The sequence below is a fragment of the Dictyostelium discoideum genome (assembly GCF_000004695.1).
Source record: "Dictyostelium discoideum AX4 chromosome 5 chromosome, whole genome shotgun sequence".
In the NCBI taxonomy this organism is placed as follows: Eukaryota; Evosea; class Eumycetozoa; order Dictyosteliales; family Dictyosteliaceae; genus Dictyostelium; species Dictyostelium discoideum.
The window spans coordinates 5,089,390-5,114,389 of record NC_007091.3 but is presented as its reverse complement, the minus strand read 5'-3'; the positions used below and the strand labels follow the sequence as shown (position 1 = coordinate 5,114,389).

The window sequence follows — 25,000 nt, the reverse complement described above, 5'->3', positions numbered from 1 at the left end:
TAATTAATTAAAAAAAAAAAATAAAAAAAAAAAAAAAAATTAAAACTATAAATATTTTTAGGTATTGGTAGTACAGTTGGAGCAGGTGTTTTTGTTTCAATTGGTATAGCGATTGCTACAAAAGCAGGACCAGGTACATTATTATCATTTTTATTTTCAGCAATAGCATGTTTAATATCAGCATTTTGTTATTCAGAGTTTTCAGCTCGTATTCCAGTTTCAGGTAGTGCATATACATTTGCTTACGTATCATTAGGAGAATTTATGGGATGGTTTGTAGGATGGAATCTCACATTAGAGTATGCAATTTCAGCATCGGCAGTAGCAAGAGGATGGGTTGGTTATTTTCAAGTGATTTTCAAAATCTTTGGTAAAGAAGCACCCCAATGGATCAGTGGTTATAGTATTAACGAGTGGATAAACATTAATCCAGTTGCACCAGTGATCATTGTAATTTGCACCATCATTTTAGTGTTTGGTATCAAGGATTCAGCACGTTTCAATATGGCAATCACTGCAATCAATCTTCTTACCATCACCTTTTTCATCATTTTAGGTTCAATCCATGTAGATAGATCCAATTGGACACCATTCCTTCCTTTTGGTATGACTGGTGTTTTCAGTGGTTGCTCTGTGGTTTTCTTTAGTTATGTTGGTTTCGATTCTGTCACCACTTTGGCTGGTGAGGTAAAGAATCCAAAGAGAGATTTACCAATTGGTATCGTTGGTACTTTGGTAATTGCAACCACTTTATATATAGGTGTCACTTTGGTCTTATCTGGTATGGTCAACTATCTTGATGTCAGTCAAGGTTCTCCATTATCTGATGCTTTCATTGGCAATGGTCTCGATATGAAATGGGCTGCCATGATCATCGCTTGTGGTACTTTAACTTCTTTAACCGCTTCAACACTTTGCTCTCTATTAGGTCAACCACGTATTTACTTACAAATGGCAAAGGATGGTTTATTCTTTGAAAAATTCACTTCAATGAATAAGAAACAAGTACCAGTATTTGGTACAGTTTTTACTGTTTGTATTAATTTTAAAAAAAAAAAAAAAAAAAAAAAAAAAAAAAAAAAAAAAACCTTACATTTCTTTTTTTTTTTTTTTTCTTTTATTTATTTAGGGTGTATTTGCATCAATTTTAGCAATTGTTTTAGATTTAGATAATCTTACAAATATGATTAGTATTGGTACATTATTAGCATTCACAGCAGTTTGTGCGGGTGTTGTTGTGATGCGTTTTAGAAGAGAGGATGGTGGTGAAGATGGATTCCCATCTGCTTTTATCTTATTAATTTTATTCGTTTTTGCATGCGTTTTTGGTATTTCAAGTAAATTGGGATGGAATATGTGGATACAAATTGCACTCGGAGCTTGTCAAGCTGTTATTATTGGTTTAGTTTGGTTGAAAAAACAAATTAATATTCCAACTTCTTTCAGGTATTTATTTATTTTGTATAGTATATTTATTATTATAATTCTTTTCCAAACGACTAATCGATTTTTTTTTATTTTTTTTATTTATTTTCTTAGATGTCCATTCAATCCAATTTTACCATGCCTTGGCATTGTTGTAAATACATTCTTTATTATGCATTTGGATACACCATCATTTTACAGAGTTGCTGCTTGGACCGCTTTAGGTAGTTCAATCTATTTTATATATGGTTTGTGTCTATTTATTTATTTATTTTTTTATATTTTTTAACTACAAAAACTAACTTTTTTTATTTTTTTTTATTTACTCTTATTTCTTGTTAACAGGTATTAGACACAGTAAACTTAACCAATTAGATACTGTTGAAGACTCTATCAATCATTAATACAATTTTTTATTTTCTTTTTTTTTTCTTTTCCATATTAAATAATAATAATAATTTTAATAATAATAATTTTAATAATAATAATTTTAATAATAATAATAATAATAATAATAATAATAATAATAATAATAATAATAATAATAATAATAATAATAATACTTCCCCATTCTAATTATTTTAACTTAAACAACCGATTGTTTTTTAATATTTAAAATAAATTCTATTGGAAAAAAAAAAAAAAAAAAAAAAAAAAACAAATCCACATTTTTTATTAATTTTTTATATTTATTTTTTTATTATCTAATTTTACAAAAATAATACTATTAAATAAAAAAAATAATTTAAATATTTAAACTTAATAATTTTTATTTTTTTTTTTTTTTTTATTTTTTTTTATTTGGATTAAATTATTTATTTGTATTAAAATGGCTTTTTAAAAAAAATAAATAAACAAATTTTAAAAATAAAAAACCTAATCATTTTTTTTTTTTTTTTTTTTTTTTAATGATTTTGATTATAATAATAATAATAATAATAATAATAATAATAATAATAATAATAATAATAATAATAATAATAATAATAATAATAATAATAATAATAATAATACTAATAATAAAATTTCAACATAAATGAATAAAATAAAATAATAAAAAACAATTCCACGCTAAAATACTTTTTTTTTTAAAAATATATATATTTTATTTAATTTATTTATAATATAATATGATATTAATATACTATTATTTTTATTATAATTATTTTTATTATCATTTTTATTCTTCAAAGTTTCAAATGTGGTTTGTCATTTAAAACTTGATCAATTTCTTTTCTAAGTTCCAATTCTTTTTCAATTACTTCTTGAATTTGTTTTTCTTTTTCAATTATTAATTTTTCATTTATTTGATTTTCAGAGATTAATTGTTCTATCTTTATATTTAATTCTCTTATTGTTAATAGAAGATTATTATTTTGAGTTTGACCATCATTATTAGAGGTTTGTTGATATTGTTTTTTTTGTTCATTAAAAAATGATGCATCCATTTTATAGAGTTAACTAGGTTTCTTTTGGTGTTAAAATTTATATTTTTTTTTTTTTTTTTATTTTTTTTTTTATTATTTTTTTTTGTGAAAAGGATAAAATGTGTGTTGATTTAAAAATAAAAAATTAAAAATAAAAAATAAAAAATAATAAAAAAATATAAAAAAAATAAAAATAAAAAACATATTTATTTAAATAAAATCAAAAGTCTTTAGAGTCTTTTTAAATTCCTGTATCCAAATTAATTTCTAATTCCAACTTTAAAAATCAAAATTAAATTCAAAAACAAAAATCTATTTTTAGAATTAAAAAAAAATAAAAAATAAAAATAAAACCCCAATTTTTCAAGACAAAAAACGATTACTTTAAATTTTACAGGCTAAAATACTTTCTTATTCAATTATATATATATTTTATTATAATTTTTTTTTTTTTTTGGAATATTTTCATTATTAAGTTTGGAATGTAATTAACATACTTTTGAAATTTCAACAAAAAAAAAAAAAAAAAAAAAAAAAAAAAAAAAAAAAAAAAAAAAAAAAAAAAAAAGAAAAAAAAAAAAAAAATTGGAATTTTTGAAAAATAAAAAAAAAAAAATAAAATTATTTCGTTAATATGTATAGAAATATATATATATAAAATAAATTTGTAAATATTAAAAATCAAGGTAAATGGATAAATTAGAAAGGATAGAGTTAGAATCACAAGTATGTAATGAATTAGAAAGGTTTATTGGAAGTGGTGACAAACTTTTAGCCGAGTTTGTTATTGGTTTAGCTGACGAAAATCCTAAACTAAAGGATTTCAATAAAGCAATATCAGAGAATGTACCAGATTTTCCAGAATCATTAAGTTCACATTTATTTAATCTAATTGAAAAAATGAAAAAGAAAACAACAACAACAACTAATAATAATAATAATAATAATAATAATAATACCAACACAGCAAAAACAACAACTACAACAACAACAACAACAACTACAACTAATAATAATAATTATAAAGAGTCAGAATGGGAAGAAACCAAATTAAATTCAAATTCTAATAATCAAAAGAAAAATCAATTTCCAGGATTATCAATACCAAATAAAGTAGAATGGGATCAAGGTAAAATCGTTGATGTACCAATTGATGATGAAAAAACTAAAGAAGAATTAAAGAGAAAACAACAAGATATGGATAGAGAATTTGAACGAGAACAAAGAGAAAAGAGAGATAGAGATAGAGAACAACAAAATAAAAGGAGAGAAATTGATAAAGAACCAATTTTATATAAAATTTATGATGGTAAAGTTTCATCTATAAATGATTATGGTTGTTTTGTTACATTGGAAGGTATTGCAGGTCGTAGAGATGGTTTAGTTCATATCTCTCAAATTTTATCAGGTAGAACTAAATTGAATCATCCTTCTGATGTCGTTAAACGTAATCAACAAGTAAAAGTTAAAATATTATCTGTTGCCTCTTCAAAAATTAGTTTATCAATGAAAGATGTTGATCAATCAACTGGTAGAGATTTAAATCCACAACAAAATATACAATCAATCATTTCAACAAATTCAACAAATAATAGATCAAATCCATTTAAACCAAATAATAACAATAATAACAGCAGCAACAACAACAACAATGATGATGATGATAAATATACAACAAGTAAAAATAGAAAAAGAATTGCATCACCTGATAGGTGGGGATATAAACAATTAATAGCAAGTGGTATTTTATCGGTACCAGAGATGCCAAATTATGATAAAGAGGTTGGATTAGTTAATCATGATGAAGAACAACCAGAAGAGGATTTTGATATTGAGAGAAATGAAGATGAACCTCAATTTCTAAAGGGTACTCGTATGAATATGCAACAATTATCACCAATTAAAATCGTAAAGAAACCAAATGGATCATTACAACGTGCTGCCTCAACTCAAACCGCACTTTCAAAGGAGAGAAAAGAGGAAAAGAATCAACAACGTAATGAAATGATGGATAGTATACCAAAGGATCTTAGTTTACCTTGGCACGATCCAATGCCTGAAGCGGGTGAACGTCATTTAGCTCAAGAAATTCGTAGTATAGCTGGTCAAGGTATTGATACTGAGATACCAGAATGGAAAAAGGTTACACAAGGTTCACACATTCAATATGGTAAAGCAACTAGTAGATCCATTAAGGAACAAAGAGAATCATTACCAATCTTTCCATTGAGAGAAGCATTTCTTCAAGCAGTTAGTGAACATCAATTATTGGTTGTCATTGGTGAAACTGGTTCTGGTAAAACAACTCAAATGGCTCAATATTTAGCTGAGGCAGGTTATGGTACTAGAGGTAAAATAGGATGTACTCAACCAAGAAGAGTTGCTGCAATGTCTGTTAGTAAACGTGTTGCTGAAGAATTTGGTTGTCAATTGGGTCAAGAGGTTGGTTATGCTATTAGATTCGAAGATTGTACCTCTCCTGAAACCATTATTAAATTTATGACCGATGGTATTCTACTTAGAGAATGTCTATTGGATCCAAATTTATCAGCCTATAGTGTAATCATTTTGGATGAAGCACATGAAAGAACCATTAGTACAGATGTACTCTTTGGTTTATTGAAACAAGCATTACAACGTAGACCTGAATTAAAGGTATTGATCACCTCTGCAACATTGGAAGCTGAAAAATTTTCAAAGTACTTTATGAATGCCCAATTGTTTATCATTCCTGGTCGTACATTCCCCGTTGATATTCGTTATACAAAAGATCCAGAGGCTGATTATCTTGATGCTTCATTGATCACTGTAATGCAAATTCATCTCTCTGAACCACCTGGTGATATCTTATTGTTTTTAACGGGTCAAGAAGAGATTGATGCAGCTTGTCAAATCCTCTATGAACGTATGAAATCATTGGGCTCCAATGTACCCGATTTAATTATCTTACCTGTTTATTCAGCATTACCATCAGAGATGCAAACTAAAATCTTTGAACCTGCACCACCTGGTAGTAGAAAAGTTGTCATTGCAACCAATATCGCAGAGACTTCTTTGACTATAGATGGTATTTACTATGTAATTGATCCTGGTTTTAGTAAACAAAAATGTTTTAATCCAAAGAATGGTATGGATTCATTGGTAGTCGCTCCAATTAGTCAAGCTGCTGCTAGACAAAGATCTGGTAGAGCCGGTCGTACTGGTCCTGGTAAATGTTATCGTCTCTACACTGAATCCGCCTTTAAGAATGAAATGTTAGCATCATCCATACCTGAAATTCAACGTACAAATCTTGGTAATACCGTGTTAACCATGAAAGCTATGGGTATCAATGATTTGTTAAATTTTGATTTCATGGATCCACCACCAGTTCAAACTCTAGTCTCAGCTATGGAACAACTCTATTCACTTGGTGCATTGGATGAAGAAGGATTACTCACTCGTTTAGGTAGAAAAATGGCAGAATTCCCATTGGATCCTCAATTGTCAAAGATGTTAATAGCCTCAGTAGATCTCGGTTGTAGTGATGAGATTCTAACCGTGGTGGCAATGTTATCAGTTCAAAATGTTTTCTATCGTCCAAAAGAGAAACAAGCTTTAGCCGATCAAAAGAAAGCAAAATTCTTTCAACCTGAAGGTGATCATCTAACTCTACTAAACGTTTATGAATCTTGGAAAAATAGTAAATTCAGTAATCCTTGGTGTTTTGAAAACTTTGTTCAGGCTCGTTCCCTTCGTAGAGCTCAAGACGTTAGAAAACAATTGATCACAATTATGGATCGTTACAAATTGGATATCATTTCCGCCGGTAGAAACTATACAAAAATTCAAAAGGCAATCTGTTCGGGTTTCTTTGCAAACGCTAGCAAAAAAGATCCAAATGAAGGCTATAAAACTTTGGTCGAGGGTCAACCAGTTTACATTCATCCTTCCTCCACTCTCTTCAATAGAAATCCCGATTGGGTAATCTATCATGAGTTGGTTATGACCACCAAAGAATATATGAGAGAGGTTTGTACCATCGATCCAAAATGGTTGGTTGAATTGGCTCCAAAATTCTTTAAAACTTCTGATCCAAATAAAATTTCAAAAAGAAAAAGAAAAGAAAAAATTGAACCACTTTATGATAAATATAATGATCCAAATGCTTGGCGTCCTTCAAAAAGAAAATAATTAACTAATTAAACTAAAAAATAAAAATAAAAAAAAAAATAAAAATAAATCATAACATTAAAGTTAATCTCAAAAACAAAATAATAATAATAATAATAATAATAATAATAATAATAATAATAATAATAATAATAATAATAATAATAATAATAATAATAATAATAATAATAATAATAATAGTAGATATATTTATGATAAAATAAAAAGATTCTTTTGTTTTTATTGGTTTATTAATTTATTTAAACTATTATTTATTTATTTATATTTATTTATTTATTTATTTATTTATTTATTTATTTATTTATTTATTTATTTAAATTTTAAATTAAAAAAATTAATTTGACACAAAAGATTTTAATAATTTGATTTAAATAAATAAATAAATAAATTTATGATAAATGAGTACAGAATTAAAAAATCTAAATTAAATAGTTTTTTTTTATTTTTTTTTGATTATTTTTTTGATTAAATCAAATCTTTATTTTACCTTTTTTTTTTTTTTTTTTTTTTGGTTAAAAAATTTTAAATCAATGAGAAGATGTTGGTGTTGATTGAGATTGTTGTTGATTATCAGTAGATGTAGATGTAGATGTAGATGTTGAAACTCCACCAATCAAACCACTTCCAGCGATTGCTCTAACCAATCTTTCAAATGGTAATGATTGAAGAATTATTAAACCAGGACCTGTAATCGTTGCCAAAGATAAACCTTCACCGAATAATATATTCTTTATTCCTTTTACAAACTATAAATTATAACATTGTTAGTATTAAATTACCACCAATTAACAATTAAAAAAAAAAAAAAAAAAAAAAAAATTGAAATAATAATAATAATAAATAATTACTTACCTCAACATTATATTCAACCGAAGTTTCAAAAGCAACAATACTACCAGTTGTAACCTTAATTTTCTCGCCAGGCAATAAGACTCTATAAATGATTGAACCACCAGCATGCACAAAAACCATACCATTACCTACCAATCTTTGAAGAATAAAACCTTGACCTCCAAAGAAACCAGTTTTAAAATTTTTAGTAAATCTTGGTTCAATTTCAACAGAATCCTCACCACAGAGAAAAGCATTCTTTTGACAAATTAATTCACCTCCAAACTCTGATAACTTTATTGGTACAATCTTTGAAATATATGGTGAACTAAAGGTTATTCTCATTTTTTCCTAAAATAAATAAATAAAAAATTAATAAATTGGTACGATAAATATTTTAAATTTATTAATAGCAGACATACAGTTTCAGATTTATTTATAAATCTTGTTAAAAATAAACCTTGACCAGTGAACATTCTCTTAAAACTTGATAAAAATCCACCCCTTGCTGTAGTATCCATTTCAATATCTGATCCCATCTCTAGTAATGACCCTGTTTCAGCTGTAATCGATGTACCAGGATTTAAATTCATTTGAACAACTTGAGATTCAAGTCCATATATCTCCCACTTTAATTTTAATATTAACATAAATTTGAATAATAAATAATAAATAATAAATAATAAAAAATAAATAAATAAATAAATAAATTAATAAAACAAAGAATTTAATAAATTAAAAAAACCTTTTGTTAATATTTACCTCGAACGATGTAGATTTTCCTCTTAATGATTGATTATTTTGGAATAAAGTACTCTTTTTAATGAAGGAACTCATATCCATTGATTTTAATCCATTGGTATTTGTGTTCACACCACCACCACCACTTCCATTTTGTTGTGAAGAAGGTTGTGATGATGATGATGATGATGATGATGATGTTGAAACACTCTTATGTTGGCATTTTGCAGGTGGTTTTGATTTAACAACTGTTGGTCCAATGAATTTGGTTAATAATGAATTGCCAAAAACAAAGTGTTGTATTATTAAATTTCTAGTTGTGCTTATTATCTCTCTCGAATACATTTATTAATTAACTTTAAATTGTAAAAAAAAAAAAAATAATAATAATAATAATAATAATAATAATAATAATAATAATAATAATAATAATAATAATAATAATAATAATAATAATAATAATAATAATAATAATAATAATAATAATAATAATAATAATAATAATAATAATAATAATAATAATAATAATAAAAATAAAATAATAAAAAATCTTAAACTTTAAGTTATATGATATTCTATTATATTGAAAATCTCTAAATTATTTGTATAATTATATAAAAATATACAAACAACACAGTAAATGGAAAAATAAAAAAAATAAAATAAAAATAAAAAAACAAATTAAAAAAAAAAATAAAAAATTATTGTGTGGCAAAAACATAAAATTATTATTATTGCATTTTGTTGAATCCAACAACCACACCTTTTATTATTTTTTTTTTTTTTTTTTTTTTATTTTTTATTTTTTATTTTTTTTTTTTTTTAGAAATATAAAAAAATTTGATACCAATTCCGACATTTGAAAATTTTGCTTTAAAGTCAAACATAGAAAAGAAAAAAAAAAAAAAAAAAACTTTGAAAATCTGATAAATATTGATTGATTAAATTTAACAATTAAAAAAAATACTAATTCATTAAATATAATTCCCTAAATTGAATGTAATAAAAAAAAAAAAAACTAATCCCTAAAAAGCCCAACAAGGCTTATTGTATCAAAAAACAAATCTGTTAATCCCGATTTATTTATAATTTAATAAAACCAACTATATATTTTGAGAGAAATTAGTTCAATTAAAGCTATTGTTTAAACTGTTGTTATGAAATATTATTTATTGTTTTATTATTTGTTTTTTTTTTTTGATATTTTTATATTTTTATTTTTTTTTTATTTTTTTTATTTTTTTTTTATTTTTTTTTTATTTTTTTTATTTTTTTATTTTTTTTTTTATTTTTGAACCAGGCAAAAAAAAAAAAAATCACCCTATAGCCGAAAAATTTTTAAATATCTTGGGAATGGTAATAAAATTGACGTGTGGTTTTTCTTTCAAATAATCTTAAAAAATTATCTAATTGCACGATTTTGGTAATTTATGGCATTTATTTTTTTTTTTTTTTGAAGAATAATATTCTTTTTTTCTTTTTTCTTTTTTCTTTTTTTTTTATTAATCTATTGGTTAATACATACTGTAATTTTTAAATAACAAATCAATATGCACATATTTTTTTATTTTTTTTTATTTTTATTTATTTTTTTTTTTTGTTTTTTTTTTTTATTATTATTATCCAATTGAACCTTTTTTTTTTTTTTATTATTATTATTATCTCATTATTATTATTATTATCCCAATTGAACCTTATAAAAAAAAAAAAATAAAAAAAGAATTGAAAGAAAAATTCTGTATTTTCACCAATAAAACTTTTGAGTCATCGAAAAAAACGAACTTTCCACGGTAAGTTTTTTATTTTTTATTTTTTTTTTAATTTTTTTTTTTTTTAATTTTTTTTTTTTTTTATTTTTTTTTTTTTTTTTAAAAGCGAAAAAAATTTTAAATAGTTTTTTTTTTTTTTTTTTTTTTTTGTAGTTATTTAAGTAATATTTCACACAATATATAAAATGTCATCTTATTTATTCACTAGTGAATCCGTCACCGAAGGTCATCCAGGTAATTATCAAATGATCAATTTATTAAATAAAAATAAAACAATTCTTTTAAAATAATAAAAATAAAAATTATAAAAATAAAAATAAAAATAAAAATAAAAATAAAAATAAAAGATAACCAAATAAAAATAAATAAATAAATAAATAAAAAAAAAAAAAAAAAAAAATATATATATAATAATAAAAATAAAATATAAAACCAATGCAAACACTAGTTTTTTTTTTTTTTTAAAAAAAAAAATATCCAAACACTAATTTTTTTTTTTTTTTCATTTTTTTTTATAAAAATTATTAAACAGATAAAATCTGTGATCAAGTATCAGATGCTGTTCTCGATGCTTGTTTAGCTCAAGATCCATTATCAAAAGTTGCTTGTGGTAAGTTATAAAAAAAAAAAAAAAAAAAAAAAAAAAATAGAAATTTTAATAAAAAAAAAGAAAATTAATCTAATTTTTTTGTAATAATTATAAAAACAATAATAGAAACTGCAACCAAAACTGGTATGGTTATGATTTTAGGTGAAATTACCACCAAAGCCAACGTTGACTATCAAAAAGTTGTTCGTGAAGCTGTTAAAAAGATTGGTTATGATGACTCATCAAAAGGTTTTGATTACAAAACTTGCAATGTTTTAGTTGCAATTGAACAACAATCACCAGATATTGCTCAAGGTGTCCACATTGGTAAAGTTAACCCAGAAGATATTGGTGCTGGTGATCAAGGTCACATGTTTGGTTATGCCACCAACGAAACCCCAACTTTAATGCCACTTACTCATTTCCTCGCCTCTGAATTAGTCAACAAATTAACTGAATTACGTCACAATGGTACCTTAGCCTGGGCTCGTCCAGATGCCAAGACTCAAGTCACTGTTGAATACAAAAAAGAAGGTCACAAAATCACTCCAGTCAGAGTACACACCATCGTTATTTCAACTCAACACGACGAAAAAGTCACCAACGAACAAATCAGAGCTGATTTGAAAGAATTAGTCATCAAAGCTGTTGTTCCAGCTCAATACTTAGACGATAACACCATCTACCATTTGAATCCATCAGGTCGTTTCGTCATTGGTGGCCCAATGGGTGATTCTGGTTTAACCGGTCGTAAGATCATCATTGATTCATATGGTGGTTGGGGTGCTCACGGTGGTGGTGCTTTCTCTGGTAAAGATGCCACTAAAGTCGATCGTTCTGGTGCTTACGCTGCTAGATGGATCGCTAAATCTTTAGTTGCCGCTGGTCTTGCCGATCGTTGTTTAGTTCAAGTTTCATACTCTATTGGTGTTGCCAAGCCACTCAGTGTCTTTGTTGATACCTATGGTACCGGTAAAAAGACTGATGCTGAAATCCTTGCCATCATCGATAATAACTTTGATTTACGTCCAGGTTGTTTAATGCGTGACCTCCAATTAACTCGTCCAATTTTCCAAAAAACTGCCTCTGGTGGTCACTTTGGTAGAAATGATCCAGACTTTACCTGGGAAACCGTCAAAGAACTCAAGATGTAAGGATAGATCAATGAATAAATAAGATAGATAAATAAGTGAAAAAAAAAAAATATAATAATCAAAAAAAAAAAAAAAAAAAAAAAAACTAAAACGCAGTTTAATAAAAAAATTTAAACATTTTAAAATATTTTATAATTTATAAATTTATTATTATTTTTATTATTATTATTTTAATCTTGTAAAATAAATGATTTTGATTTTACATTTTTATTTGTTTTTAATAAAAAGAAACCTGATAATATTAATAAAATCAATTCTATAACTGATAAAACTATTCCATAGTAACCCAAATATTTTAAAATTGATTCAACACTTTTTTCAACATATGGTGCACAATAACCATGACCAGATTCTCTTCTATTAAAGTGAACACAATAATTTCCTTCAATTTCTTTTGACCAACCACAACAACGGTGATGTTTTTCAATTATTTCAATGATTCCATGATGATAGTGTTTTGAGTGATGTTGATAATTACCCACTTTATACCAAATATTTTCAATTTTATGTTGTAATTTCTCTGGATTACCACTATCTACAATCATTTTAGCACTAACACCAACCAAACAAACTATTAATACCACTAAAAATACCATAAAAGTCAAATGTAATCCAAGTTTTTTCTTCCAAATTGCTATTCCACCAACTATTGTTGTTATTACCATATATGCACTTAAAATAAATGATCCTAATGGTATTGTTAAATCTTTAACTAAATAGTATTCATTTAAGTAATAAATAATTATACCAGTTGAACATAATAAAATAAATGATAAACTCTTTTTTTTTTTTTTTTTTTTTTTTTTCTTTAAAATTAGTTTTTAAATAATTTTTTTTTTTTTTTTTTTTTTTTTTACTTACAAAAATTATTGAGTTTAAAATTATAAATGGACCTCTTACTAATCTTGGTGTATTTTGATTGAATTCAAAATTATCCACAAATGTCATTTTTTATTTTTATTTTTTTTTTTTTTATTAATACAAATAATATTCTATCTCTTTTTTTTTATTTTTTTTATTTTTTTTTTTATTATTTTTTTATTAATACAAATAATATTCTATCTTTTTTTTTTTTGTTTTATTTTTTTTTTTTTTCTAAGCAATATTTTTTTAATAAATATTGTTTAGAGAAAAAAAAAAAAAAAAAAAAAAAATAAAATTGAATTTCAATAATTTTTATAAGTGAAAACCCACTTTTTTTTTTTTTTCCAACTTTTCATTTCTCCCTATTAAGGATTTTTTTTTTTTTTTTGGAAATGGGGGAAAATTATTGAAATAAATTAATAATTAATAAACTATAGCTTATTTATTTTTAATATGGCATAGATTTGAAAGAGAAGATTTTTGTATAAAATTAATATTTATATTTTTTATATATAAATATATATATTTTTTTTTTATATTAAATTAATTATTATTATATTTTTTATTTTTTTTTATTTTATTTTATTTATTTAAAAATTTTTTTTTTTTTTATATAACTTTTTTTTTTTTTTTTTTTTTTTTTTAATTATCAAAATCAAATTGATCCTTTGAAGTTAAAGTTTTTTTGGAGAATTCAACTTTGGCATCAGCAAGAGATTGATTTAATTCTTTTGGAGAAGGAATACGAATGGTGGAATCCTTAGAGATTGCATTAACCAAATCATTTTCAAGTTTTTGAATCTTTTGATTTTTATTATTTTGATATAAGAGAGTATTGATAGCAATTTCTTTATCAGCTTCGGAAGGGAACATTTCTCCGAGTTGCTTAAAGAACAAACCTTCAGGGGAGAGTTTATCGGTGGTGGTGGTATCTTTTTCTAAAGATTCAGCATTGAATTGATCGATGAGTTCATTGTTATTTGATTTCATATGAATTGAAGATTTAAGAGATTGAATGATTGGAGAAGTAGCAGAACTTTCCTTTAAGTAGTTGATGTAATTTGTAAATTCAAAGGCATCTTGTTGAGAGATGAGACCTTTGGCATCTTTATCTCTAAACTCTTTAATGTGGTGGGCATATTGATGCTCAGTTTCTGGATCCAATTTCAAAGTTCTAAAATCGACCTTGTCTTCTTTATCGATGGATGGGGCAACATTATATTTATGAGAGATGAGATCAGAATCGATAACATATCTAATTAAATCTTCAGAGATCTTCTTTTCATTGATGATTGACTTTGAGGCATTCTTATACTCTGGGTATAGATGATTATGAGCATTCTTTCTGGCGGTCAATGATTGATTTGTTAAACTTTCCAAGATTTCCACAATTTCCATTTCAATATCTGTTTTTATTTGGAGATCGGTGGTTTCTTTGTGATTTAATTTTAATATTGATAATCTCTCATAGGTTGGACCATCTAATATGAGAGTTTGATCCTTGTTTATTGAGTTTTGATTGTGTTGTTGTTCTTGTTGTTGTTTTAATAATAACTCTTGATTTAATTGGGATTTAATTCTATTTTCATCTTGAATAATTCTTTTAGCGTGATATTTTGAATAACTTACAATATTTTCTGGTAAGATATACTTTTCAAAAAATTTATCAAATAAAGTAGTAGTTGGGTTTGATTCAATTTCTTGTTCAGTTTGGGAATTTACTGACGATGATGATGGTTGTTGTTGTTGTTTTTTAGTTGAATTTTGATATAATAATGTACTTCTATTATTATTTGCATCCAATAAATATAATGGATCCATTGTTGATTTACCACTAGCAATATTAAGTGCTTCATCTGATAAAATATTTTGGAAATTTGGTTTTTGATATTCTTCATCCTCTTTTTTTTCTTTTAATTGTTGTTGTTTTTGTTCTTCTTCTTCTTCTTCTTCTTCTTTAGTATTTGATTGATATTTGTTTGTTATAAATGATTCATAGAGTGGTTGACTTGAAAAGATATTTGTATTTTTTAAATCGATTAAACCATCTTCTTCAATGATAGGACCTTTTGGTGGTGATTGAGTAATAAGGTCTTCAGCAAATTCATCGATTGGTGAATTTAGATCATCGATTGAAAGTGATTCTTCAAAGGTGAATTCATTACTAAACTTTTCTTTCAAAATTCTTTGTTCCTTGATTGGAGCGGTATAGAGTTTATCAGTAACATTCAATACGGTATTAACGTAAGTCTCTTTGAGATCAGTTTCAACAGAATTTAAACCATCGTTAACTGGAATATCATTGTATCTCTTTAAGTTACTTAAAGTTTCAATATGTGATAAATCTGAAAAAAGGTAATTCTTTCCAATGTTTGAATCAGCTGATAATGAAGAATTACCATTTTTATCAGAACCTCCTCCAATGACTGACTCGTCAATTTTAGCACCACCACCACTTTCTTGTCTTTCTAAATATTCATAAAGTTCTTTAGAGACATCACCGATTGACAAAAGATGTCTCAAAGTTTTAATGGAACTAACGGTTGGTAAACGTGAAAAACTATCCAATGGAATATTGGCAGCTGATGGGAATCCATTATCTTTAGAAATGAAACGACCTTGTTCAACATCGATTTTAGATTGAGAGAGTGATTCAACAGAGAAGAAATTCTTTTTTAATTTATCTTGAACGAGTTGAGTTCTATCGATTGAATTTGGTATTTTCTCTAAATCTGTCAATGTGAAACTGAAATCATTTTCTTTTAATTTTGCACTTAATCTCATTGTATATTGAGCTCTTGCTTTTTCTGCTGCTTCATATTCTACATCCTCTGTTTCTTCTGATTCTGTTATTGTTGTTTCTTCATCATCATCAACACCATCTTCATCATCATCTTCATCTTTTGTTGATTCTTTTTTTGCTACTTTTCTTTTTACTCCCTTTTCTAAAACCATATCATTTCCCATTGTAACTAAATCCATATATGATTTGCCACTCTTTGAAAATGTTAAAAAGAATGAATTTTTTGGATTCATTGAATAATCATAGGCTGTGAATCTGCCTCCACTACTATTTATTTCTTCTAAATTAACTTTTCCTTGATCTTCACCAATTGGTTGAAGTAAAACTTTATGATATTCTGGATGTTCTTTAACAAAAATAAAATATTGAATTGGTGATAATAATGATACATTTGATAATGTTAATGGTGTCATATCACCATATTGAAATTTAAGTGCCAATGTACCTTCTAATTTTTCTCTTTTTTTAAAAAAAAATAAATAAAAAAAAAAGTAAAAATAAACATATTAGTATTTTTTTTTTTTTTTTTTTTATATATATATATATATATATATTTTTTTTTTTTTTACCTTGCTTCAATAATTTCATATTCTGCTCTACGATCTTCAACTTTTTTTGTTAAAGTATTAATTTGTTCTAAATGAGATTTTGGTTGAAAAGATGGAATACCAATTTTAAGAGCTTGATTTTGAATGAGATCCAACTCTAATGAACGAACTTCTAAATTTTTTATAACATCTTTTTTTGCTTGTGTATTAGCTTGTGATTCACTTAAACCTTTTTTCATGTATGAAAGTTTTAAACTTGCATAATTGTATGCATCTTGTGATAAACGATTATCTGTTAAATAGCCAATTTCACGATGACTATCAGCAAATTCTTGTGCATATTTTAAAATTGGTGATTCAATAACTTCAATTTTACCTGGAGTTCTTGGTGGTATCACTGGTATACCAAATTTCAATACTGATGCATAACCAAATGGTGCTGATGTAACACCATTTTTAATTCTAATATGTAGATTTCTTGCAAATGATATTCCACTACTCATATTCGTATCCTATTGAAATTCTATATATATGAATATGAATAATCAAAAAATATTAAAAAAAAAAAAAATAAAAAAAAATAAAAAATAAAAAAAAAAAAAAAACGAAGAGCGTGAGAAAAAAAAAAAAAAAAAAAAAAAAAAATTTAAAATGAAAAAATGAAAAAATTAAAAAACATCATTTTTTTTTTTTTGAATGAAAAAAAAAAAAAAAAGCTCAATGAAATTCGTAATAAAAAAAAAAAATAAAAAATAAAAATTTTTTAAAAAAAAAAAAAAAAAAAAATTTATTTATTTTTCAATATTTTCAACATTTTTGTGTGTGTTTTTTGTTAGAACAATATTATAAAAATGTTTAGATCATTACTCAAAAGAACAACCTTTTTAAATCAATTGAATAAATCAAATGGTTTCAACAGAAATTATTTTAAACAATCCACATTAACAAGATCAGATGCTTTAAGTAGAGTAAGTGATAAAGAATTAATATTAAAAAAATCAATTGATTCACATAAATCTAAAATATTTATTTAATTTAACTTTTATTATTATTTTATTTATTTTATTTTTTTTCAAATTTTTTTTCTAATTTATTAAGCATGTTGAAACAGAAGATAATAATGAACATACACCATTTGATTTTACACAAGAGAATTTAGTTAAAGTTGAAAAGATTTTAGCAAAGTACCCAAAACAATATAGACAATCAGCTTTAATTCCATTATTAGATTTGGCACAAAGACAAAATGGTGGATGGATATCATTAAGAGCAATGGATAAAGTTGCACATATTTGTGGCATTGCACCAATGACAGCCTACGAGGTTGCATCATTTTACACAATGTTTAATAGAACAAAGATTGGTGAAAACTTTGTTCAAGTTTGTACTACCACTCCATGTATGTTAAGAGGTTCAGGTGAAATCATTAAAACTTGCAAATCTCATTTAGGTATTCAAGTCGGTGAAACTACACCAGATAATAAATTCACACTCGTTGAAGTAGAATGTTTAGGTGCATGTGTCAATGCTCCAATGATGTGTATCAATGATGATTTCTATGAAGATCTCACTTCTGCCTCAACTATCAACTTATTGGATCAAATTAAAAATAATAAACCAACTAAAATTGGTCCACAAACTCATAGAAAAGCAGCTGAAGGTCCACAAGGTAAAACTACCTTATTAGAACCACCAGTTGGTCCAACTTGTAGAGATGATTTATAAAAATATTAATAATAGTAATAATAAATAAATAAAATAAAATAAATAAAATAAATAAATAATAAATAATAATATTAATAATAATCGATTTTAATTTTAATATATAATTTTTAATAATAGAGAAAAGAAAAAAAAAACTCTTAACATAATAAAAAAAAAAAAAAACCATAAACATAATAAAAAAAAAAAACTTACAAACTTTTTTTAAACATATAAAATTTCTTTTAACTTTTTTATTTATTTTTTTTTTTTTAAATTAGTTTTTTTTTTTCTTTTTTTTTTTTAATCATTATTATTTTAAATTTATTATTATTATTTATTTATTATTTATAAAGACTTTTTATTTGATTTATCTCTCATACGTTTATTACCAAACCAATTATCAATTTGAGATTTTGATAAATTATTTACAGCACCAAGAATTACTTTTTCATCTTCTTCAGGATAAGGATTATTTACATGAGCATCAAACCAAAGATTCATATTAGTTTCTTGCTGCTCAGAGAGGATACGACGACTTTTAAATTCTTTTGCATACTTTTTCAATACTTGTAGTATAACATTTGCAGTATTTGTTTTTTGATAAGATTTTACAACATTGAAAACCGATTGAACCATATTAAGCTTTGAATTCAATTCATTGGATGATGATGGTGATGATGATGATGATGATGATGATGATGATGATGATAATGATAATAATGGACGAATTAAAGAGATACATTCAATGAAATCATGTATTGGTTGTGAACGAGTGATTAATTCCTGATCTAAATTTACAATTTCTTGAGTATAAAATGTATTTAAAAATTGTACTGGTCTTTTAAATGATGGTAACCCAATTTTATCCAATTTTTGTGATTCAATATAACTACTAAAACTAAAATCAATTTCAAATTGATAAAATTTTAATTTACTTTCAACAATTGGAAATATTGGAAAACTTGAAAATTTAAAACACTTTTCTAAAAATTCACTACAAATTACATTTTCATTTTCAAATTTATTCTTTAATTTTTCAATCTTTTCTTTTATTAAATTAATATTAATTAATTCTTCAATTTCAATTTTTGGTTTTTGTTTTTGATATTTTTCTTCTTCTTCATGTTCTTTTTCTTCTTGTCCTTCTTCATGTTGTTGATATTGTTCTTCTTGTTGTTGATGTGTATTGGATTGATTAGGATTAAAGGTTGGATTTTGTTCATTTACAATGTTATATACATTTTCATTTTCATTATTATTATTATTATTATTATTAAAATAAGGTTGAGATAAACTATTTTCATTGTTATTTGATAGTGAATGGGAATGATGAGAAATCTTCATTCTTTTATTTGTTGATTGAGATATATGTTCATTCAGTGGATACTCTTTATTAAATTGAATTGTTTGAAAATTATCATCAAAAATAGTTTGCGCTGCTTGTTGGTAATAGTTTGAAATTGGTATGTTTGATATATTTACATTATTATTTGATAAGTTTACATTGAAATTATTATTATTATTATTATTTGAAATATTTACATTGTTATTATTTACACTATTTTTATTATTATTATTATTTGTTAAATTAAGATTATTGTTATTATTTGATAAATTTAAATTGAAATTATTATTATTTGGAATATTTACATTGTTATATACAGTATTTTTATTATTATTATTATTATTATTATTATTATTATTATTATTATTATTATTATTATTATTATTATTATTATTATTATTATTATTATTATTATTATTATTATTATTATTATTATTATTATTATTGTTTATATTTAGATTATTATTATTTGGAATATTTACATTGTTATTATAAAAATAACTATTATTTTCTTTATTATTATTATTATTAATATAATTATTATTTTCAAATTGATTAAAGAATGTTGTATTTATTAAATCACTGTTTTGGAAATGATTATTAAAAATATTAATTTTATTTAAATAATTGTTAATATCCAAATTATTATCTAATAATTGATTTTCAATTGGACTATGAGATATTGAGGAATTTGATGATAAATCAGATGGATATGAAGTTTGTGATGAAATTAATAGGGGTGAAGTTGGTTGTTGAGGTGAATTTTCAAATGATGAATTACAATTTTCATCTTCCATTAAATCCCATTGTTGTGGTTGTGGTTGTGGTTGTTGATTTGTTGGTGGTGGTAGTGATGTGTTATTTGGTTGAAAAAATTGATTATTTACATTTTGTTCAAAAAGATCTGAAAGTTTACAATTTTCATTTTCAATATTGCCATTGTAAGAAGAGAAATAATCTACACCACTAATAACAGTATCAACATCTTGATAATCAACAATCATTTCCTTTTTTTTTTTTTTTTTTTTTTTAAAAAAATAACCTTTTTTTTTTTTTTTTTTTTTAAATACTTTTTTTAAATTAGGGAAAAAATTTATCTATTTATATTTTTTTTTTTTTTTTTTTTTTTTTTAAAAAACAATTTAACCACAATTCTTTTAGGACAATGATATTAATTAAAAACCCTTCAAAAACATTTCTTTTACCACAAAATATTAAAAAATAAATTAATAATTTATAATAAATTTTTAAAAAAAAAAATAAAAAAAAAAAAATAAATTAAAAATTAAATATATGTATTTGATGATTGGAAGATATTTTTTACTTTAAAAAAAAAACTAAATTAAAAAAAAAAATATCCAATGACGTTATAAAATGAACGCCATTGGATTCTATCAGTATTATTATTATTATTAGCTAAAATTTTAAATATATTATTTTTAATATTATTATTTTTTTTTTATTTTTTTTTTTATTATTATTTTTTTTTTTTATTTATATTTTATTTTATTAATCAAAATTGAAGCAATATTTTTTTAATAATCTATTTATATTTTTTTTTTTTTTTTTACTTTTTTTATAACATTTGTTTTATTTTTTTATTTTTTTTTCTATTTTTAAAATTATTTTCTTTTTAAAGTATAAAAACAAACAGTTGAACGAATTTCTTCAGGACCCAAATCATTTTCAAACATTGCACACATTCTACGTTCATTAAACTTTTCAGGTGTAAAATTGTATGGTTCTTCAGTGGCAATTTCAAAGAAAGCTAAATCTTTTGCAATTCTATTTGGTCTATGGTGTGAAAATGTTACATAAATCTAAAAATAATAATGAATATATTAATATATAAAAAGTAGTTTTTTTCAATTAAATAAATAATAAAAAATTAAAAAATAAATAAATAAATAAATAAAAGTAAAAAACTTACAACGCCATCATCTGATAAACATTTTGAACAAGATATTAACATTTTATCATGAGCTGCGTGGTTGAAAATAAGATCTGAAAGAATGATGATATCAAATTTTTCAGTTGATGGATTCTCTAAATATTGGAATAAAGATTCAGGTTCTTTACCCCAAAGATGTCCTTTACCATATATACGATCTTTTGTAACTGACTCTGGTAATGAATTTGTAATATTATAATTTAAATTTTCAATTAAATTTGTGTCTGGGTAATCTGTTAAAACTACTTTTTTTGCTCCATTCAATCCTGCTATAAATGATGGTAAACCTGCTCCTGATCCAAGTTCAAGTACACTTTATTAAATAATAATAATTATTATTATTATTATTATTATTATTATTATTATTATTATTATTATTATTATTATTATTATTATTATTATTATTTATTATTATTATTTATTTTTGGAATAAATAAAATTAGAGTTATTTTTATTTTTTAATTTTTTTTTTATTATTTACTTTTTATTTTTAAAGTCAACATGTTCATCAAAATAATCAGATAAGGCAATACCAGCATTCCATGGTAAATGTGCCCATAAACTATGTCTTTGAGATAGACGAACTACAATTTCTTTGACATCTTTATTTTCTCTTGTATTTTCAATACGTTTATATGTATGATATGAAAATTCTAATTCTTCTTCACTACTTTCTCCAAAAATATTTTGGATAACTGAATCCTCCATAATTTCCACTGATTTATTTGGTGGTGATGACATTATTTAATGGTTTAATATTAATATCCTTTCAATCAAGATTCGGTTTAAAATTAAAAATAAAAAAAAAAAAATAAAAAAAAATTTCGTTCGTTTTGATTTTTTTAATTTTTTTTTTTTTTTTTTTTTTTTTTTTTTAATTTTTAATTTTAGGTTTATACAATTCTGTTTTTTTTTTTTTTTTAAAGAATTTAATTATTTACCATTCATTTTTTGTAATTGTTTTTGTTATTTAATTTTAATAAAAATATACCAATTTCACTAAAAGGAGGGTAAAAATTACCACAACCAATCAAATTTAAATATTTGAAAAAATTATAAAAAAAACAAATAAAATAATCCAGATTTAATTCATTTATTTTTTTTGTTTTAAAAAAAAAAAGGTAATAACTATTTTATTTAAATTTTTTTATTCTATCCACTGATTTGATTTTAAAAAAAAAAAAAAACAATAAAAATGAAAATATGTTTTTGTTATTTTGATTTTAAAAAATAAAAAGTCATATTTTCATTTTTATTTTTATTTTAAGGACCTAAAACAGTTGATGGATTTGGTAAAGAATCAGGATCACAATAATACTTTAAACAACCATTTGGAGCAGATTGTAAAGAATAAGAAGTATAACCAACTGGACAATGAGGAATTCCAAGATGACAGACACCTCTATTTACGCATTTGTTAAAGATTGGACAACGATTAACGGAACGAGTAAAAGTTTGAATTTTACCACCAGGACAACTTGGATTTTCTGGGCATGGTAAGGCTGGATCTTCTGTATTAACAAAAATACTTGAAATTGTTAATTCACCCTTTGAAATTGATCCCAAGACAATGGAACCAACATAAAAAGAAGTATCAGTTTTAATTAATCTCGAGGAGAACCAATCTTTATCCAATAATGGAACACAGGATGTATAAGGTTCAGTATAGGTTGCAAAATTAGTAGTTTCATTGGTATTGATTTTTGAAAACTTATAAATTGGACAACCCTTTGCTTGAATACAAGTAGTACCAGAATTTGAAATGAAACCATATGATTCTGATGTGGAATTTTTAAGATTTTTTGAATTTGATTTATTATCATCACTTGGTGGTAATACCATTCTATGATGAATTCCTTTTAAGAAGAAACTATAAAATCCTTGATCTTTATCAGTTAAAGTAATATCACCACTAATAATTACATTCTTTTCATCTTCCATCTTATTTGGTTTCAAATTAGCATTAATTAATGAAAGTCCTGTGACATGCATTTCTTTTTCATCTGAATTTATTCTTTTAAAGAAATACCCACCACAAGTTGCGCATTTACGTAAATCTTTACGAACTGTGAAATATTCTTCATCACTACCATTAGTAATATTTATTATTAGAATTAATATTATTAAAAAAATTAATATTCTCATTTTTTTATTTTTTTTTATTAATATTATTTTGATCAATATAAAAAAAAAAAAATCTATTTATACTTTTTTTTTATTAAAAAAAAAAAAAAAATAATAATAATAATAAATAAAAATTAAAAAATTAAAAAAATTAAAAATTAAAAAAATAATTTATTTTGGTATATTCAGAAAATTATTACCCCCAAAAAAAAATAATAATAATAATAATAATAATAATAATAATAATAAATAAAAATAATAACAACATTAATAAAATTAAAAATTGAAATAATAATTTTTTGTTAGAACATTCAGAAAATTATTATTACCCCCAAAAAAAAAACAAAAAAAAAACATACCAACACATGTGCTGAATGTAATAAAAAAACCCCAAAAAATCAATATCTTATTTTGGAGTTATTTAATTTTTTTATATCTTTTTTTATTATTTTTATATTTATGTAATTTTTTTTTTCTTTTTTTTCCAAAGTTAATTTTATTTTAAAATAATAAACTTTAAAATAAATATGATATAAAAAATAAGTAAACCCAAATTAGGATTTTATTTTTTTTTTTTTTTTTTTTTTTTTTTTTTTTTTTTGAAATTCTTTTTTTAATAATAAAAAAATAAGAAATAAAATAAACAAAATAAGAAAAAGATTTATATAAAAATAAATTAGTAGATTTTATTATTATTTTTATTTATTTTTATGGTCCAGAAACTTTATGAGGATTTGGTAAAGCTTCAGGGTCACAATAATATTTTAAGCAACCTTTTGGTAAAGAAGGGTAAGAATAAGATTTATAACCTTTTGGGCAAGTTGGAATTCCAAGATGACAAACAGATCTTGTAACACATTTTTCAAATATTGGACAACGATCAACTGAACGAGAAAATGTTGGAACCTGAGGAGTAGTGCAAGTAAAAGTATTTCTTTTACAAGGGAAAACTGGATCTTCAGTGTTTATGAAAATTTCAGTGATTGATAATTGGTTATCATTAATTGTACCAGAAACAATTGAACCAATATAAGGACTATGAATATCCTTTTTAATTAATCTTGAATTGAACCAATTTAAATCCAATAAAGGAACATTTGATGTGTATGGCTCTGTGTATGATTCAAAATTTGTTGATTCATTAAAATTGATCTTTATTGATTTATAAATTGGACAACCATCAGATTGAATACATTCAATTTGAGAGCTGGAAAGGAAATAAAATGAATCTGAATTTTTAAATTTTTTATTTGACAAAACTTTTTTATAACTATTAATCACATCTGGAATTACCATTCTTTCGTGTATTCCCTTTAAAAAGAATGTATTATAACCATCATCTTCATCAGATGGCATTACATACCCACTGATAATATTTTGATCATGGTCTTCAATTTCCATTGGATTTAAATTTGCATTTACCATTATAAAACTACTTACATAAATTTCATGATCTGCTCGAGAGTTTAATTTTTTTAAAAAATATCCTCCACATCTTGGTCTTTCACATCTACGTACATCCTCTCGAAATGTAAAATATTCTCTTTCACTT

General features: G+C 23.6%; 11 protein-coding genes across 11 annotated transcripts in view; 4 read left to right on the top strand and 7 right to left on the bottom strand.

The window, feature by feature from the left end:
• ctrC (solute carrier family 7 member protein) overlaps nucleotides 1-1,829 on the top strand; it is a gene marked incomplete at both ends in the record, with an annotated part of 2,043 nt that extends 214 nt beyond the window's left edge. The window contains 4 exons of the mRNA XM_630250.1: nucleotides 62-1,032; nucleotides 1,130-1,446; nucleotides 1,540-1,673; nucleotides 1,771-1,829. Of these exons, the coding sequence (XP_635342.1) occupies nucleotides 62-1,032; nucleotides 1,130-1,446; nucleotides 1,540-1,673; nucleotides 1,771-1,829 (1,481 nt within the window). The remainder of the gene's footprint in view (nucleotides 1-61; nucleotides 1,033-1,129; nucleotides 1,447-1,539; nucleotides 1,674-1,770) is intronic.
• A 1,713-nt stretch (nucleotides 1,830-3,542) lies between these two features.
• dhx8 (DEAD/DEAH box helicase) lies at nucleotides 3,543-7,025 on the top strand (the record flags this gene model as incomplete). Its single annotated transcript, XM_630293.1, has 1 exon — nucleotides 3,543-7,025. One exon carries the CDS (start codon nucleotides 3,543-3,545, stop codon nucleotides 7,023-7,025), a length of 3,483 nt encoding a protein of 1,160 aa, XP_635385.1.
• A 527-nt stretch (nucleotides 7,026-7,552) lies between these two features.
• DDB_G0291181 (hypothetical protein) lies at nucleotides 7,553-8,942 on the bottom strand (the record flags this gene model as incomplete). The annotated part of the gene is made up of 4 exons (XM_630292.1): nucleotides 7,553-7,771; nucleotides 7,878-8,207; nucleotides 8,279-8,485; nucleotides 8,619-8,942. The coding sequence occupies 4 exons, from the start codon at nucleotides 8,940-8,942 to the stop codon at nucleotides 7,553-7,555; spliced, it is 1,080 nt and encodes a 359-aa protein (XP_635384.1).
• A 1,609-nt stretch (nucleotides 8,943-10,551) lies between these two features.
• metK (S-adenosylmethionine synthetase) lies at nucleotides 10,552-12,109 on the top strand (the record flags this gene model as incomplete). Its single annotated transcript, XM_630291.1, has 3 exons — nucleotides 10,552-10,600; nucleotides 10,899-10,976; nucleotides 11,082-12,109. The coding sequence occupies 3 exons, from the start codon at nucleotides 10,552-10,554 to the stop codon at nucleotides 12,107-12,109; spliced, it is 1,155 nt and encodes a 384-aa protein (XP_635383.1).
• A 170-nt stretch (nucleotides 12,110-12,279) lies between these two features.
• Nucleotides 12,280-13,057, bottom strand: tspE (tetraspanin family protein; the record flags this gene model as incomplete). Its single annotated transcript, XM_630290.1, has 2 exons — nucleotides 12,280-12,888; nucleotides 12,971-13,057. 2 exons carry the CDS (start codon nucleotides 13,055-13,057, stop codon nucleotides 12,280-12,282), a joined length of 696 nt encoding a protein of 231 aa, XP_635382.1.
• A 558-nt stretch (nucleotides 13,058-13,615) lies between these two features.
• DDB_G0291175 (hypothetical protein) lies at nucleotides 13,616-16,827 on the bottom strand (the record flags this gene model as incomplete). The annotated part of the gene is made up of 2 exons (XM_630289.1): nucleotides 13,616-16,235; nucleotides 16,346-16,827. 2 exons carry the CDS (start codon nucleotides 16,825-16,827, stop codon nucleotides 13,616-13,618), a joined length of 3,102 nt encoding a protein of 1,033 aa, XP_635381.1.
• A 348-nt stretch (nucleotides 16,828-17,175) lies between these two features.
• Nucleotides 17,176-18,049, top strand: ndufv2 (NADH dehydrogenase; the record flags this gene model as incomplete). The annotated part of the gene is made up of 2 exons (XM_630288.1): nucleotides 17,176-17,292; nucleotides 17,423-18,049. 2 exons carry the CDS (start codon nucleotides 17,176-17,178, stop codon nucleotides 18,047-18,049), a joined length of 744 nt encoding a protein of 247 aa, XP_635380.1.
• A 324-nt stretch (nucleotides 18,050-18,373) lies between these two features.
• Nucleotides 18,374-20,377, bottom strand: hbx3 (homeodomain containing protein; the record flags this gene model as incomplete). Its single annotated transcript, XM_630287.1, has 1 exon — nucleotides 18,374-20,377. One exon carries the CDS (start codon nucleotides 20,375-20,377, stop codon nucleotides 18,374-18,376), a length of 2,004 nt encoding a protein of 667 aa, XP_635379.1.
• Nucleotides 20,378-20,995: 618 nt separating this feature from the next.
• DDB_G0291195 (hypothetical protein) lies at nucleotides 20,996-22,065 on the bottom strand (the record flags this gene model as incomplete). The annotated part of the gene is made up of 3 exons (XM_630286.1): nucleotides 20,996-21,193; nucleotides 21,304-21,637; nucleotides 21,806-22,065. 3 exons carry the CDS (start codon nucleotides 22,063-22,065, stop codon nucleotides 20,996-20,998), a joined length of 792 nt encoding a protein of 263 aa, XP_635378.1.
• Nucleotides 22,066-22,587: 522 nt separating this feature from the next.
• Nucleotides 22,588-23,469, bottom strand: DDB_G0291171 (hypothetical protein; the record flags this gene model as incomplete). Its single annotated transcript, XM_630285.1, has 1 exon — nucleotides 22,588-23,469. The coding sequence occupies one exon, from the start codon at nucleotides 23,467-23,469 to the stop codon at nucleotides 22,588-22,590; it is 882 nt and encodes a 293-aa protein (XP_635377.1).
• A 687-nt stretch (nucleotides 23,470-24,156) lies between these two features.
• DDB_G0291169 (hypothetical protein) overlaps nucleotides 24,157-25,000 on the bottom strand; it is a gene marked incomplete at both ends in the record, with an annotated part of 894 nt that continues 50 nt past the window's right edge. The window contains one exon of the mRNA XM_630284.1: nucleotides 24,157-25,000. This exon is cut by the window's right edge and continues 50 nt beyond it. Within this exon, the coding sequence (XP_635376.1) occupies nucleotides 24,157-25,000 (844 nt within the window).